The 17,043-nt window shown below is 37.9% G+C and overlaps 1 protein-coding gene across 15 annotated transcripts in view; it reads right to left on the bottom strand.

The window, feature by feature from the left end:
* The window catches only part of Ptprk (protein tyrosine phosphatase receptor type K), a 498,623-nt gene that overhangs the window by 303,786 nt on the left and 177,794 nt on the right, over positions 1-17,043 (bottom strand). For all 15 annotated transcript variants that reach the window (XM_063232882.1, XM_023564542.2, XM_063232877.1 and 12 more), the window contains exon 3: positions 9,178-9,449. In XM_063232882.1, coding sequence (XP_063088952.1) covers positions 9,178-9,449 — 272 coding nt within the window. The remainder of the gene's footprint in view (positions 1-9,177; positions 9,450-17,043) is intronic.

The following is a 17,043-nucleotide window of genomic DNA, read 5'->3' as shown; positions in this document are numbered from 1 at the left end:
TAAGCCACTTAGGTTCCCTTAATCTTAAAAAAAAAATTCATACTTTTCCAGTGATTACATAATGTCACTAGGAAGAGGAATTCTTTTTAATTCATCATTCTAAAGTATATAGCACTATATTTTACGTTTCTTTTATCACCTATTTTGACTCTTACAACAGGATCTAGAATCCGTTTAGTGGTAGAAGACATAAATAACTCTAAAATAGAATAGGTGAAATTTGCAATTTTCACTACACAGATGCAAGCACAGGGACACCATCCCGAGCTGAGGTGTTCGTGGTCACAGGTTTCATGGAAAAAGTTGGCACGCTCTTGAGTCTTCAGGCATAAGGAAAATGAAGAGGAAAAAAGACAAATACAGGCATTTCCGGAGGTAGACATGTCAAATACTTAATTTAAAAAGAACTCAAATTTTCTTTCAAAAAATTAATGCAATTTGGCCAAAGAGAGAATGCCTGTAAAAAAACACAATCAAGAGATCAAAGAGGCTGACAGAAGGTAAATTGTGAAGAAGCTCAAATAGTGACTAAGGTTTGCCTGTAAAGGAAACATTCATAGGATGTTAGGAACTTAACTTTAGCAAATTAACAACCCAGGAAAATAACTGATCTATGATAGGGTTTTAAGGCAAAGGAAACAATTAGGGCACAGTGACTGGTAACAAGATGGGACAGGATGGGAAATGCAAATACAGCAAGCAGCAACAAGGAAGTGGAGGCCACAAATGAATGACTAGGATTCCACCATAGAAATCGTAAAAGGAGTCACTTTCTCCTTGGTCATGAAACTCCACATAACTAGGAGGAAAAGACAACCATTCCTACTGAGCCCTGTCTTTTCCTTTCCGCAGCGATCTCCCAGAATTGAGGTCTCCCATAGGTGGGTTCCGCCCACATCTCCTGCATTTCCCCGATTTTGTACACCTAGTCTTCTCCTTTATCCAGCTGTCCAGCTGGTGGTCACCTCCTCGACCTGCTCCCCCACAGCAGCTTGGTGTAATAGGATCATTTCACTATTTTGTCTGTTAAGTGTCTCTTTTGCATTCTGAACACTTTATCAGCCATTTCTTTCTCTTTGTTTCTTTGTCTTCCTTGCTCTAACTTCTAAAGTAGAATTCAGGATGAATAGGAATCTGGAACCTAATATAGCACAAGAAAGAATGAGCCCTAGCATGGATTAGATTGCTTAACATATAGTTCTGAATGGTAAAGAATGAGTCAGTGAAAACAGATCTCAGGAGAGAAGGTGGGAGCTGGCCCTTGGGCTAATCCAGGTTCCATATGTGAACTTGGGTTATTCCTCTTACCTTAAATGCTAGGAGATCATTACACAGCATCTGTTCTAGGTTATCTCAAAAGGCCTGCAAATGAGTAAACTGGCATCATCCCATATTGCAAGGCCTGAAACTCAAAACATCCTACAACATAGTCACTCTACAAACACAAAAGCCACAACCAAGTGAACTGATACTGAGCTCAGGTCACATAACATCAGGGCAAAACTACCTAAAATGCCAAAGAACCTCTATTTTGCTTTTTACTTCTAGTTATCAGGCATCATGCCACATGCCTAATGTAAGATACACAATCGACAAGCAGTGATTTGCTTATGGGTTTATCATTCTCCTTATGATGATTCTCAAAAAAGAAAAAGAACAGGAATAGACAAAAAAGGAAAAACAAGGAAACAAAATAAATAACAACTAAGTCTAACACAGGAATCCATCCTGATATTTATGGAGTTAAATTGCATACACTATTGTACACCTACATCACTAGCCAAATCAGAAGCACTGTATCTTTCCCTAAATATTACATTTGTGCTGTTGCAAAACTCTGGCATCTAAAAATATTGGTGTTTAAAACAAACTTTTTCCTCTAAGTGTTAGAAATTTTTCATTCCTTATTTTACTGAATTATTTGTTGGTTGAAATTTATGATCTTATTTTTAAACATAAAATAAGAATTGATTTATTGCTTCTAAGAAGTCCAAAAGGATTTTTTAAAAGTTCGTTCAAAGAATATTAAGAATCTAATGCTCATTTGATAATACCAGTTATATATAACTTGATGCAGAAATACCATGTCGCAGCTAGCTTTATATGGAAAGTTTACAGAACGTATTTCGAAAATCAGGCCAGGTAGGCCAGGTAGGCCAGGTATGGTGGCACACCTGTAAACTCCGCACTCAACAGGCTGCTGAGAGTTCCAGGCCAGCTTGGGCTACATAGTGAATTCAAGGCCAGCCTGAACCACACAGTGAAAGCTGTCTCAAAAACAAAACAAAACAAATTTCAAATTGAAAATCAAGACAGCTAATATTCACGAGTAGAAAGTGTTCACTAAAATATACCAATGTATGTGTTATACAATGCTATAGTCCAAAGTTTGCTTTCTTTTATAATCTAAGCTGTGATACAACAGAGTAGATTCCACATCATATCTAAGATATAAAGGAGATAGACAACATATATGTCTGTTATTTCATCATATATTCTTCCTGTTAAACTCTCTTAACTAAAATAGTTATACCAGAATACATGATCTCATATGTTTACTTTTCCAATATGTGCTTATAAAAAAATCAGAGCACCAAAAATAAAAATAAAATTTTATTTTTAGGGTTTCATTATTTTCCAGCTCAGGGTTAAACCCAAGGCTTCCTGTCAGCCAAGCTTTCTACCACTGAGCAATATCCCCTGTCCTAAAAGATAGATTTTAGATGAAAACACAATGCCACTCATTTTTTCCCCTTAAGCAACCAATATTTTGTTCATATACTGCATGCAAACTAAAATAAAGAAAAATCAATCTCTGAAATGAGAATAGAGAAAGAGGTCAAACATAAACTTAAATTACATGGGAAAGCCCTAAAGAGCAACTCTATTTAACTATCAACATCAGCAGACAAAATAACTGAAGAGTTCATTTGAAAGTGCTGACTGTATTTTTCTTATATAATATGATATTGCTTTAATACAGGGTATAGGATTTGTCAGAAACTGGCTAGAAGAAAATGATTCTCATACTCGTGTCTTTGGAAACATTTTTATATTGCTCTGTAAAAATATATATTTCCTAAGTAATTAATAACAATCTATGGAAAACAAGAAATAGGAATTGCAGTAACTCAGATCCTGCAAGCTGAACTGAACTCAAGTTTGGTTAGCAAAGGACCAGTAATTTTTCCATTACTTTATGTAGCATCTATACATATTTTAATCTGTGAATGAATCAAAATTAAGAAGAGTTGGACCAGCAATGCCTCTTTCTCCTTATTTTAATTTCTCGTTATTTTAATCAGAAACCAAGTAGAAATTGTATTAATTTAATGGAAGTATGTTTCAAAACCAACAGTGAAGGATGGCTTGCCTCTGCCACCACAAATAAACACAGGTATGAGTAAGAGTGACAGGCGACGTCTGCCATGTACATACAATTATTATTTTGTTACTCAGCAGAACTCAGTGCTCATTTGTTTGTGTTTGTTTACAAGACCATAAACTTCACCAGTGAACCAACGTGGAGTTTAACGTTAAAGCAAGAGTAGATGTTTGCAATAAAAGCCAAAATCGCTCTCAGAAAGCAGGGAGAAGTCACATTCACAGGGTTGCAAATTTAAAACAAAAACAAGACCAAAAGGACAGTGGCTGTAATAGCTCCTGAGTCTTCCCAAGCCCATGTGGAGAACTTAAAATGAAGCAAAGAGAATTGCAAAGATTAAAAAGTAGTAGCAAAAGCCTTCTTGGTTAGCAGTCTATAAAAACAAAAGTAAAATTTTTGCCTGAGTAAAAATGAGCCACAGTGACCATAGTTAGACAATTACTATAGCCTTAACAAAAATAAACGCATGGAATAGTGGTTCGCTGCAGGAGTCAGTGGTGTGACCGAAGTCCACAGTTTTTAAAGCTAGGCTGTATCTCTAAAGTGCAACACAGGGGAGCAATCTGGACCCCCACTACACATTCAGCGACTGTGTCCATCTGCAAAAGTAAGAAACATCCGGAAAACTGCTAATGGGAAGGACAGAGCACTCTTTCAATGGGGAGGAGGGATTACAGATTGAGGGAGAGGGAGAAAGAGGAGGAAGAGGAGATGGAGAAAAAGAACTGATAGAAAAAATAATAGAAATAAAGCTTTTGCCATGGAGAAGGGCACCGAGTTGAAAGGTGCAGGGAGGAACAAGAATAGCAGGGGACAAAAAACAAAAAAAAAAAAAAAAAAATGAAGAAGAGTGATACATGTGAACCAACTTCCCACGATGAATGTCTTATTGTACCAATAAGAAAAGGAGACTGAGGCTTTGATCCAATATGAGAACAAGTGAGGGTGACACCCAGCCCGCGTCCTGGAGAGGGCACCCCTCCTCGTGGCTCCCACACTTTCTACCCCCTTCAGTCCTGAACCTATTAACCTTCTCAAGTGTACAGGTTTGCACCCTGTTCCCTCCTGGATCTGAGATTCTTAAATATTCATTCTTAAAACAGACACACGTGCTCTAAGTTCTGCACACGCATCACATGTGCCACCCAGAAGCAGTGTGTTGACAGCTCAAGAATTACGTGGCATGGTACAGTAGGGTGACATGGGCTCCACAGCAGATCCTAATCTAAACACTGCTTAAAGAAGTTATCATAATCTGTGCTATCATCATATCATCATCATCATCATCATCATCATCATCATCATCATCCTCTTCTGCTTTACCTAAGAACATGGCCTAGGCTCCTTCCACCCTTTCTTCTTTCACCGTCAGTCAGTCAACTATTTCCTTCCTCATAATTACGAGGTACCTAAAATGGTACCAGGAGCCCACGTTCTCACACAACAATTTCTCTCACCTTTTTTCATCAGATAGATAAAGCTTTCCTTAATGCCCTGAATGACTGTCCTTCTAGCTCATTAACCAGAACCGTGTCACAGGGTCCTCCCTACCTGTGAAATGTGCTAAGTAAAACAGAAAGCAGTCATGAACCAGAGCCACACACAACGCTTATCACCGAACAAGTGACGGCATGCATGTGGGAGCTGGGGTGGTGGTGACCCCTGGAGTTCCTGCGTGCCAGGAGGCTGAGGCGAAGAGATCACAAGTTTGAGCCGAGCCTGGGACATCTAGTGACATTGTCTCTGAATAAAAACCAAAAAAAAAGGCGAGTGGGGCTGCTGGGTTGCAGATGAGTGTGGAATCCTGAGGCTTAACCTCCAGGACCACTTAAAAAAAAAAAAAAAAGGAAAAGAAAAATACATCCAGGAAACAATAACTATGCTCCTTCCTGGGAGAGGTGGGGCTCCACAGAGGCGAATGAGGTCCTGGGAACACAGAGAGAGTGTGACGTCTGATCGTGCCCACTGCAGTGGCTCCGGGCACTCTTCCTACCTGTGCCTATGCCTCAAGCTCCATTTCATAGAGGTTTTTGATTCAGGTACACGTTCACTTGGTTCAAGTCCCAGGCTTCTTAGACCTCAGGCCAGCAGGATCCCCCAGAGTGCAGCAATCCACTGCCAAAACCCCACAGCAAGACATGCTAGTACAACCTCTAATGAGCTGACGAGACCAAAAAGGCTCATATCTGTCCGGTTCTTACCCCCTAAACAAACCAACAGAAAATGCTAAGAAAGTGGATTGCATAAGATCAGTGTTTGTTTCTTGGTGGTTTAGAGAAGAAAAAGGCACTTTTTGTTACATCATCACTTTCCAATTTCTGGCCAAACCCCTGCAGTTTTTACCACGCATCATTTTTGTGATTAATGACGTGCACCCAGTTAATGGAAAACAGTAGATTAGGTTTCCACTAATAGTTTTGCAAGTTATGTATGTCGTCTGTCTGCCTCATTTAGTACCAATCTCACTGTTCAGTAAGAAACTAATGGGTTTAATCCCAAAGTAGAATTTAGCTTTATGCATACAAGACAGGTCAGATTTCCAGAGTGGAGAAAATTACACTCTTAGAGGTGCCCGGGTTTTCAGTTACAACCTAATACTGAGATGCTGCCCTATAAGGTTCTACTTTTTCCTTTTATTTCTACATAACCAAGCACTTTAGGAGTCTGTGGTACTAGCATAAGGCCTATAAAAACACATGATTTATTTTGCAACCATTACAAAAAAAAGTAATAATAATTTCCATTATTTGTATGCTGAGCTGAAAAGACATCTATTATTTTGAATTCATAGGTAAGAAACAGTTTCTTCTACCATAGTATATTAACATAATTGTAGTCCAAAAACTGATTGTAAAAAGTATATAATCATTGACATTCTACAATTTAATAGTGTTTTGAATGAAAAAAAAAAAAAAAAATACTAGTCTGCCTTCCACACAGCCAGCATTTTCATCCATTCATGGGTTGGACCAACCATGAAAAACAAACACATTTCCAGAAACTATGTCAAAAAGAAAGCTGAAGAAAATGTGAAATACCAAATATTGAAATCCAATGCATTCATGAAATGGTTAAGTTGATACACAATCTAAGATAATTCATCCTGGCAAGTCTAATCAGAGGTTCTCTTTAAAATGAGATGGTTAAATCTATTTTTTATGGTATTATCACTTCTTCCCTTAGGAAAATATCCTCTTGTTTTTAAATTTCTTTTATTAAATGTATTTTTTATCTCCTTATATGAAAACATTCTGGAATCTTAACCAATTACTTGAATAGAAGTTGGTTGGAGATACAGAAATTTTGAATAATAAATTTTCCCCTCTGTAAGACAAGTCTGACATGAGCATCTGCATAGATACAACTTGGTCCTCTTCTTACACAAAAATAGAAATCAAGTCTCCAAATTTCTCAAATGGAATTTCAAAACTGGCCTCCGGTTATCTAGTGCTGAAATCAGATGAGGTTCTCATTATTTAAACAGAGTCTATCAGCACTTATATCACCTCGCAACAGGCTTTCCCTATAGACCATAACTCACCAAAGCTTGATACTTATTTTGAAAGCCATCAATAATGTATTTTTCACAGGGCTTCCCAGTGACAGGAAAGCTACATAAATATACTGTACACTGTGTGATGCTTGATGCACAGGTGTGATTAGATATCTAAATGACTGAACTGATGAAAGGATCGATCAATTTATTGAGCACTAAGCACATAAATAACAAACACTATGTTGTTTGCTCACACTGGGTACATTTTGTCAGTTAAAGTATACATAAAAGTTAGGCCAGGCACATAGCTCAGCAGCACAGCACCAGCCTGGCAAACACAAGGTCACGAGTTCAATTCCTGGCAGAAAAAAAAAAAAAAAAAAAAAGGAAAAGAAAAGAAACACAGAAGCAGACTACTCACTGAAGAAATACTCTTCAACAGTAACACATTTACTCTCAGGATCCATGTATTTAAGTGGTTTCTTTCTTTCTTTCTCTCTGACAAGACATTTCCAAAAAAAAAATATCTCCCTGGTCAGGTTGCAACTCACACAAGCATTACTTCAGGATATCACAGGCACATGTGACCTATAGCATTTGTCACTCAGAATGATCTTAAACAAAGAACAATTCATGCAGTCCAAGGCACCATAAGTCAACATTAAACTAACACTGCAATAACCAGTGCCACCAGAAATTTTATTAGTATCTGTGACTCAACATGAGATCTTTACAGGGAGAGGGAAAAAATGATACACATCTTATTTCTTAGTTATGAAGGGAAATAAGCAGGCAAAGGTGTATTAGTTACCTAAATCTACCTCTTTCTTTCTAAGACAGGGCTAAGAGTTTGATTCCCTAAAGAAAAGGAAACTCCACAGGAAGCAAATAGCAACCAGGGTTCAATAGAAGGGATCCGAACCCTGAACCCACATGTGTGAGGATTTTGTTAGATTAACCTGTTATGCAGGCCTTTCATTTGTGTTATGCAGGCTGAAGGTGTTGACAGTTTTATGCTGCTGAATTAGAGCTTCCTCCTCCCAGCCTCGGGTTAAGCTCCGATGACAGATTCTTGAAAAATGAGTAGACTGCATGAGGCTTGCAGGGTAAGTCCGGGATGACAGCCCTCCACCCCCTGAAATCCTGAGCCCTGAGGGTGCAGCTCTTGCTCTCCCATCAGCCTGGCACACACAACCAACACCCCCCCATACATTCAGCCCTCCTGAAGCTGCAGCCAAGAAGCCTGAAGGACACCTCCAAACTGGAGAAAACCACAGATCCGCCGAGGAGCCATGGAATCAACCAGGACCTGATGAAAATCCACTGAGCTCACAATAGACACATGACCCAAAACTGGAAGCCTTAACTGTGAAGCCATGCCTATGACACAACAGACGGCGGTAATGCAGAGAAATCCCCTGAAGGAAAAGCAAGAGGCACAAACAGTGTTCTTCTCTCTTGGCCAAAGAAGGGCAAGTCTAACCTGAAAAAAAATGGCTCATTTTTAAAAAGCAAGAATGAGTCTGTATTTCAAACCAAGATGATAGAAATGTAACTACATAATTACTGTATATACACTACCACTGGTAATCACAAAGTATGCTTTTACATGAATGGATTCCATTAGGATGCATAATAAACTATAAATAAGTATTTTAATATTGAAATATCAAGGTCTAACAAAAGATGGGCTTTTACAAAAAAATAATAATTTAGTTTCCAGGGGCTGAATGTCACATGATCTCTTTTGTTAAACCACATAAACTCAGACATACAAACATGAAGCACATATTGATGTTATTCATTGTCTATTTTAATCATAATCAATTAAACCTACTTGGAATAAAACAAAACAAAATTATTATAGGCAACTTGTCTTTTTTTGATTTGCTTATTTTTATGTCCTGTTAATTGTCAAAAATATGAGGTCTTAATGAAAATATCTCCTCTTAATGAAACACCATTTCGTCCCCTTTTACACGCTATTTTCCATAAATCAGTAAGCCAGTGCAGTCTAAATGTTATAGTCAAAATATTAAAAAGGTTATTTCTTCTCCCAAAAATCCATAGGACTATGTCTGTTAATAAGTAGTGCTCTGCCAGCCAATCAAAAATGTTAGGGCCCAAACCTACTATTTTCTGAACGGTGTACTTCTAAAGGGTGTATGCCAGTGTAGTCAACGCCCTCTCCAAGGATACAGCTTGTGGAGATCAGAGGGACAAATTCTCCCTTACTGAGTATCCCATTCACAGCAAGATCTAATACATCAAAGCATAAAACAAAAATGATGATTACCTGATACTCATTGGGCCAAAAGGTGCTCACTGCTAGCTCAGCCCGAAGCCAGTCTCGACCTGTGAATCCAGTCACATTCCAAATTGGATTAGCAAGAGGTCCTTTGTTCACCCTAACAAGGATGTTCAATGTGCCAGGGTTCAGCCCTTTCTGGCTGTATAACAGGTAGCTGAAATCAACACAGTGAGTATCATTCTCCTTCATGGTAGGCAGCTGAAGTCGAGCTTTCTCTCCAGGATCATGAATTGAAGAGTCCACTACCATGTAGGAACCTGAAATGACATCACAAATAATGGAGATAGATTTTTTAAGCCAAAAGGAGCATATAACAACAAAGGGTACCAATCCATTATGAATATTAATACTAACTCGAAAACTATCACTACCAGAACAGAGTCTAGGAAGATATCAATCAACTAAGGAAGTAAATTAAATCCTTCCTAGGTAACAGACACTGTTCAAAGTACACACACGCATTAACTCATTAGAAAATTGTTATTTTACTCATGGAGAGATCAAGGCACTACACAGTGTGACAGACCAGGTAACCTGGCCGAAACCAAGGTCTTACTCCCAAAACTCTTTACCTCGATGAAACAGAAAGGTACTTTTAAATGCATAACACAAGCAAACCAATATCTTATTGGCTTGATACACATGGAAAGTATACAGTTACTTTACCCAACAGAATATTATTGTAGGGAGAAGGACTAGGAATGCAGGTAGAGAATCATTTCTAATTTTCAATTCCAAGATCACTATTTATGGAAGTGCATGACCTTGTGCCATGCACCAGTCACTTTGGACCTCAGTTTGGAGGGAAGGAGCATTTTGTAGAGGCCATGTGAGGGCTAGATCTATACTTTGCTGAAACTCTAACTTGAGTGTATGATAGGCTAATGCATCACCTCTGTTCTTTGGGCTTCAATAGATTTTTTTCCCTGCTAGGGTTGCAAACTGTCAAGTTTCAAATCCGTAATCCCACCCACCCCCTTGAATTGAATGAGGACTCAGTAGTGTATCTCTCACTAGAAGGCATAAGACCTATGCAGTCCAGGACTCTGGATTGCAGACAAAAGCCAGGCAGTGACCAACTGGAACAATGGGACTTAGAAACCACATTGTACTCCATCTGAGACCCAGAACATCACCAGAAAAACAAACAGCAGTGCTCATCTCCAAGTGGACACTGATGAAGGAACCTGGAGCAAAAATATACTTATCATGCAAAAGGGATAACAAAAATTTTATTTGTAATGCTTTTCTCCTATGATGTCATTTTAACCATAGCATATGAGGTATGGAGCTTCCAAACCCAAGTTCGCAGGGGTTACAGGGCACTCCCTTTTCCTGAAAACATGCATAATTAATCCATCTCCTATATCTGTTCTTTTTTTTTTTTTTTTTTTTGTCTTTTTCGTTTTTATCGGTACCAGGGATCGAACTCACGACTGCCTGCTTGCAAGGCAGGCACTTATGCCACTGAGCTAAATCCCCAGCCCCCTATATCTGTTCTTGAAAATGTAATTTACAGCCATGACATAGTAAACATTCAACGACGGCTGCTCTGAAAAGTTCACATAACCCAGACAACATGTTCAGTCATGGGCATCGGGAGCTACCATGAAGATTCTGTATAACATTTTAACACAGTTTAAGTACAGCGGCGCTGCAGTATAGGAGTAGTAACTGATGTTTACTTCAGTTTCCCAGTTCTCATCTTTTCTCCTAAGCTGAAATGCATTTCTTTGGTTTGTTTTGTTTTTGTTTCTTTGGTAATTCCAACAGATGGCAGATTAATAAAACAAATTACCCATATACACTTTTGGGGGAAAAATGTCTCTCCCATAACAGGATATTTTAGATCCTAATCAGATTTACAGAAGCAGGATGTTTCTATTCTTGGTTACGGTCACATCCTAAAGCTCATGGCTGATCAGCGAGATGTCTTTCAGACTTTCCATTGCATAGCAGAACACATGATTGCTCTTAGCTAGGACCTGAGATAAGTTATTTCATGTTACTAGGCTTCGGTTTGTTCACAAACTTGTGATCTATTTCTCCACTGCTATAATAATTTCTGCAGTAATGCATTATGGCAATAGTAGATTTCAATTACCTTCATAAATTTAGGTCAATTATGATTTCTGATTATCAATTTCAAAATAGGGGTCCCTACATGATTATTGGTATTTTAATAGTCATTTTCTTCCATATAAAATAAAGGTTAGAGCAAAATATGTTTTGGGTCAGATTTCAATTATATATTTTGATATTTATTATTAAAACCATAAAGGAATTTCCAGCCAGTTGCACTTTTAAGCTATAATAATTTTATTATAAGAAAATGTGATGAGAAAACTACATTCGTTTGTAAAGCTTACCAATTTGACTATTAGAAAAAGCCACAAGATAAAAGTATACTCAAACCATTTCAGCATTCAAGGTCATTCAAGCCCAGTTCTATGATAATGGACGTTGGTGCTGAAAACTCATTTCTATAGCATGTTTCTGTTAAATGGCCTAATGTCAACACAGCCTGATAGCTCTGGCTGCTGAGTGCTATGGAGAACGAATGCATTAACTACAGAGCTCCAGAAAGGAAGCAGCAAGCATTCCTGCCAGAAAGCCCTCTAAATACAGAGTGGGAATTTACACAGTGGGTTCCGGGGACAGGGCTGTCCATTTAACATAAGATACCCCACCATCACCCAAAACACACACGACCTGAATTAGGTTTTTATTTTACTTTATTTTATTTTAAAGAGGAAAAAAGAAAAAGCAAAAAGCAAACAAATAATAAAAAAAGAAAATAACAAAAATAAACAACAGCAATATAGGATTTCAAAACAAGATGATAGGAATTTAACAATGTGTATTAAGTTGCAAATTATTTTTCTAATTTTGTTGTTTGTTGTTGTTGTTGTTGTTGTTGTTGTTGTTGTTGTTCTGGGACTCAAACTCAAGTCCTTGTGCTTGCCAGGCAGGCGCTTATGCCACTAAGCTATATCCCCAGTGTAACACTGAATTCTTACTAACTTTGCAAGTTATGACTAGAGTCTCCCAGAATAACTGGCCCTTAACTTTTAAGTCTGAAAATACTAGAATATGTGCCTCTCTTATTGTTTATTACTGTGGTTCTGGCACCCTATGAGTAACCCTTCAATTCTCTAATAAGAGCTTAGCAGTGTTGTGTTTTGGGTAATTGAAGACTTTATGACAAACGTCTGTGTTCACACACATGCCGTCTGTACTTTTACTTAACAATTTCTTTAACGTGGCCTTACCAATGTTCTTTACAACGTTCCTGAGCAATGAGCTCACAAACATGTCATTCCTGATAGTAGAGAAAAACTTACACATTCATATTATCTTTAAGAAAGTATAACTTTCTGGAGAGCAATTTGGCAATAAGAACAAAAAAAGCAAAGCGATATATACCCTCTGCTGTGGCAATTCCAAGTTAACAAATGTATATTATATAAATATGTGAAAGTTTACAAAGATATAACTCAATAAGATATTCACCTCATGATCACACTGCTTGAAATGAAGAAAAAAGGAAGGACTTTAAATATTCAGTGATAAGCAATTTATAAAATTATGATTAATTAATTCAATGAAGAATTATGTAGTAGTTAAGAATTATATTAAAAAGATCTCATGGAAGCTATTTCTATTTATGTAAAATATTTAGGATATAAATATTACACTCATTTATAAAAATGTACATTTATCTTAAATATACTCTGCCGGGTGGGTATTCAAAATGCATGCAAAAATGACATCAAAACACAAACAGTGCATTATTGGGGCTCTAGGTATCTTCTTTATTTTTGTTTTTATATAGTTTCTGAATGCTGTGCAATGAATACACCTTAGATTTGTATTTTTATTAAAAAGAGAATACACAAGTACTATCTGACATAAGAAGCAGCAATTGAATAATAATACTTAATAAACAAATAAATGTTGTTAGCTTTTTAAAAAAAAGAGATGCTCTTTAAACCACACAGCTTAAAGGCATCATGATATTTATTTAGTTATTTACTGACTTTTTGACATGTGGTCTCGTTATGCAGTTCACCTTGGTCATGAACTCACTTTGTAACCCAGGCTGGTTTTGAACTCACTGGTTTTGATCCACCTGCCTCAGCCTAACCAAGTGCTTGGATGACAGGCATGCACCCCACACCCAGCTAGCATCACGGCATTTATAAAAACACAATATGAAAACCAAATACTTCATATTTCAGCTCAATAAGAAACAGAGAGAAAAGTAGCCATTACTTATAATACATGGCAGTTTCTATTTAAAGAATAGCCAAAGAAGATGGGTCACAAATTCTTAAGGACCAGAGTCCAACATATAGGTGAATAAGCAATGCCCCATGGATTTACTATAGTGATGAATATTTTTTCTGTAAGCTACACTTGTAGGGAAAACTTTAGCATTGGAAATCAGATTAACTGATAGCCAAGAAAATAACGATTGCTACATAGCTGTCTGTACCTTATTCTTAAATTCCTTTACTCACATGTTGTGTGTGTGTTTATTTACATTCTGGTGCACTAACACAGTATTTTCATGAACTGGTCTTTATCTAGCATTTATGGAAGACAGATGGAAACTTCAGCATCTCTGCTGGGAAGCCCCCTCTCCACCATCTTGCTTGACTCCTGTTACTCTCACTTCTGTTCCACAGCCACTCCCTGATGTGAGGGACCCCGAGCCCTGCCCTCCTGCACAGCCTTCCTTACCAAAGCTGGTCTGCAGTTTCTGAATTTCTCATTCTAGCCCTTCGTCTCACACTGATGTTATGCAAATGTTGGATAATATATAAAAGGATCATTTGTAAAAGACTACCTTTTCAGAAAGAAAAGCAAGCAATGAATGTGGGGGGAGGGACATTGCTCAGCATCCCTCTGAAACAAGGCGTGGACCTAGCATGTTGCACGATGGAGAAGCTGGCTGTCTCTCAGGCTGGTCCACATCTACCAGCGCAGCACAGCCATGCAGCTGGACGCCAGGAGGCTTGGGATGCCCAGCAGGTGACTACAAGATGACTGTCAGGCCAGGGCTGGAATGTCAAGCTCATCAAGGAACTCTATGTATGGACACATGCACAACTGCCCTGTGCAGTACCAGTGAGAGGAGAACACCAAAGCAAACTCAAGCAGGAATAGCAGTATCCTTCCTTCCACCATGTCTCTCCTCTTTCCCATACTCACCATGGTGCCACAACAGCTGTAGAAGAAAACATGTAGAGAACCAGCCTCTTGCAATCTCAGAGCAAAGAATGATGGTTCAGTTTAGAGCTCTGAGGTAATGAACTACTACAAACTGGCACCATTGAACAAGGAGTGCAAAGTTCACTAAATCCTTGTGAGCTGATTATGTGAATGACTGCATGAGACAAAGACAGAAAGACTAATCCTTCCAAGACACCTGCATGTAACAGCGGAGAGGGTGCTAGCTCAATTACTAGAACATGTTAGCACAACAAAAATAAAACAACTACAACTGGTTAATGTCGCCTCAAGACACAATGATTTCATGGAATCACTGGTGTCGCAGCTATCCTTGTGTTTTTAAGAATCCTTGAATAGATGGAGATCTTTAGTCTCAGCATTGTTACATTAATAAGCTACTAAGGACATCAAAGACCCTTTGATTCTATGTCATCTATCCATACTTGGCATAAAGAAAAATTCAAACTGGAAATTGTTTCAGTCAGTACTAATTTGTTTTATTAATAATAATGATCCTCATAGCTAGCTCATTTTGTTAACCTCTAACATAAATTTATGAAAAATAATTGTATTTTCCAAAACAAAAACAAAGTCTCTTTAATTTTTGACTCAACAAAAGCCAGGCAATTCTTGTTTTTTCTTCTTTTCTTAACATACTGTGATGTCACATAACATGTACCCTCTGGGAATTTGACCACATGCTCATGAGAAAATGAGAGAAAAAAATGGAAAATATCTTAGCCTTTTTATTGAAATAATTTTTCCTCACAAATCCAATAAAAGTGTTCCTGTGGCCTGCAATGATACCTGGATGATGTGTGGAGAAACACTGTATTTTAATATACTTAATTCTCTTTATCTTTCTGCTCTGATGAGAACACAGTTAGTGTTATTTATAGGAAGTCAACTATACTAACTCAGTCTCTGTGGTGCGAAAAGATCATTAAGAAACAGTTCTTAACTAGGGTCCTGGGTGGCTTGGGAATGAAGAGCAATCAAAATGCTGTATTTTTCTATTCTAATAAAAATACCAAGAGCAAATAAAGGTTGCCCAGAAAAAAAGCAATAGTGATAGATGGATAGACAGATACACAACAGATGCTATATCCGGCTTGTAATATATGCGGTACATATCATACAGATATTAGTTAATACTGATCTATTACTAGTTCTGATACTGCATAACAAAGTTTATATTAATGAATCTGTATTATTGAATAATACTGTAATATGTACAAAGAGATTTATTATAAACCGTAGGCTCATGTGATTACAGAAGCTAAAATGTCCGGGCCAGGAGAGTTAGGGTCCAGCTCCAGTTTGAATTTGAAGCTGTGCATTGAAAAATTGAGAGAGAAGAGCCAATGGTATAAATTCCATTTCAGGTCTGAGTCCCAGCACCAGGAGGCTGGGTGGATCCAATTCCAAAACAAATACAAGTGTGAAGGGAGGAGAAGGCAGCAGTCTCAGCTTGTGACAGGCCCAGAGAGAATTCTCTCTTAACTCCTCTGTTGTTCTATCCCGGTCCTCGGTGGACTAGATGAGAGCTAACCGTCTGGCAGAGGTGATCTACTTTCTGGTCTTCCATTGCAAATGCTGGCTTCATAACTAAGCCCTCTCACAGACACACCGAAAGATAATGTATAACCAAACAACTGGGCGCACAATGGCTGTATCGAGTAGCACATGAAACTAACCATCACAAAGGCTTTTTTCACCCCTTCTGGTTTCCAACCATCATAGAATCAGCTCAGCAGAAGAGTAGAAAACAATAAGTAGTATTCTATCCTAATAAGAAAAGGGTTGTGTGTGTTCTCAGCATTAATTTGCATAGCTACCAAAGCACCGACACACTGTGCAAAACAGTTAGTTCTTGGCATTGAGTGAGATTTTCCCGGCAGAAACAAAGAACGTGCCAGAAACTGCTCATGTGAGAAAGACTAAAGACAAATACAGTAATACCGCTTCATGCCCAGACAGCTCAGGAGGTAGTCATTAAGCTTTCTTGGTCAAGAGTGGAACTGAAATCATGATTTGGAGCCCAGCTCCTCTGGGATGATATTTTTCTTTGTAATAAAATTAACATTCCTAAATGTTCCACTTGCTGTTATCTACATACTGAAGGCAACGTCATTACTATTTAATAACATCTCACGTCTTTTCATTTCCTGTTTTCAAATCTCTTTCCTCTGCCACCATTTTTCCCCTTCTGAGTAAGTGGCAACATAACATATCCAGTTACTAGAACTAAGATGCTATGAAGCAGTCTAATTTTTCACTTTTAATTGCCTTTGTCAAGGAATTCACCAACAAGTCTTCTCATCTATATTGAAGCTCTCTCCTCAGTCATCCTTCTCCGTTAAATTTTATAAATCTCTGATCATCCCTTGGCAAACTAAACTAGGCTTCTGACCTGGTTTCCACTTCATACTAGTTTCCTACAGAAGGCTAAGTTATTTTTTTTTTTGGCAAAATATAAAATTAATCTTTTCTTCTCAAATTACAGTAAAAATAAAATCCAAATTCTTTAGCCATTTGTGGTTGCAATGATGGGCACCTTCCTATCTCCCCCACATTATCTACTTTCCGATTTTTCTTTCAGTTCCCATGCTC

The sequence above is a fragment of the Cavia porcellus genome, unplaced genomic scaffold, assembly GCF_034190915.1.
Source record: "Cavia porcellus strain 051 isolate PalLab524CR breed Dunkin Hartley unplaced genomic scaffold, mCavPor4.1 scaffold_22, whole genome shotgun sequence".
NCBI lineage: Eukaryota > Metazoa > Chordata > Mammalia > Rodentia > Caviidae > Cavia > Cavia porcellus.
This window is presented reverse-complemented; position numbering and strand designations above follow the sequence as displayed.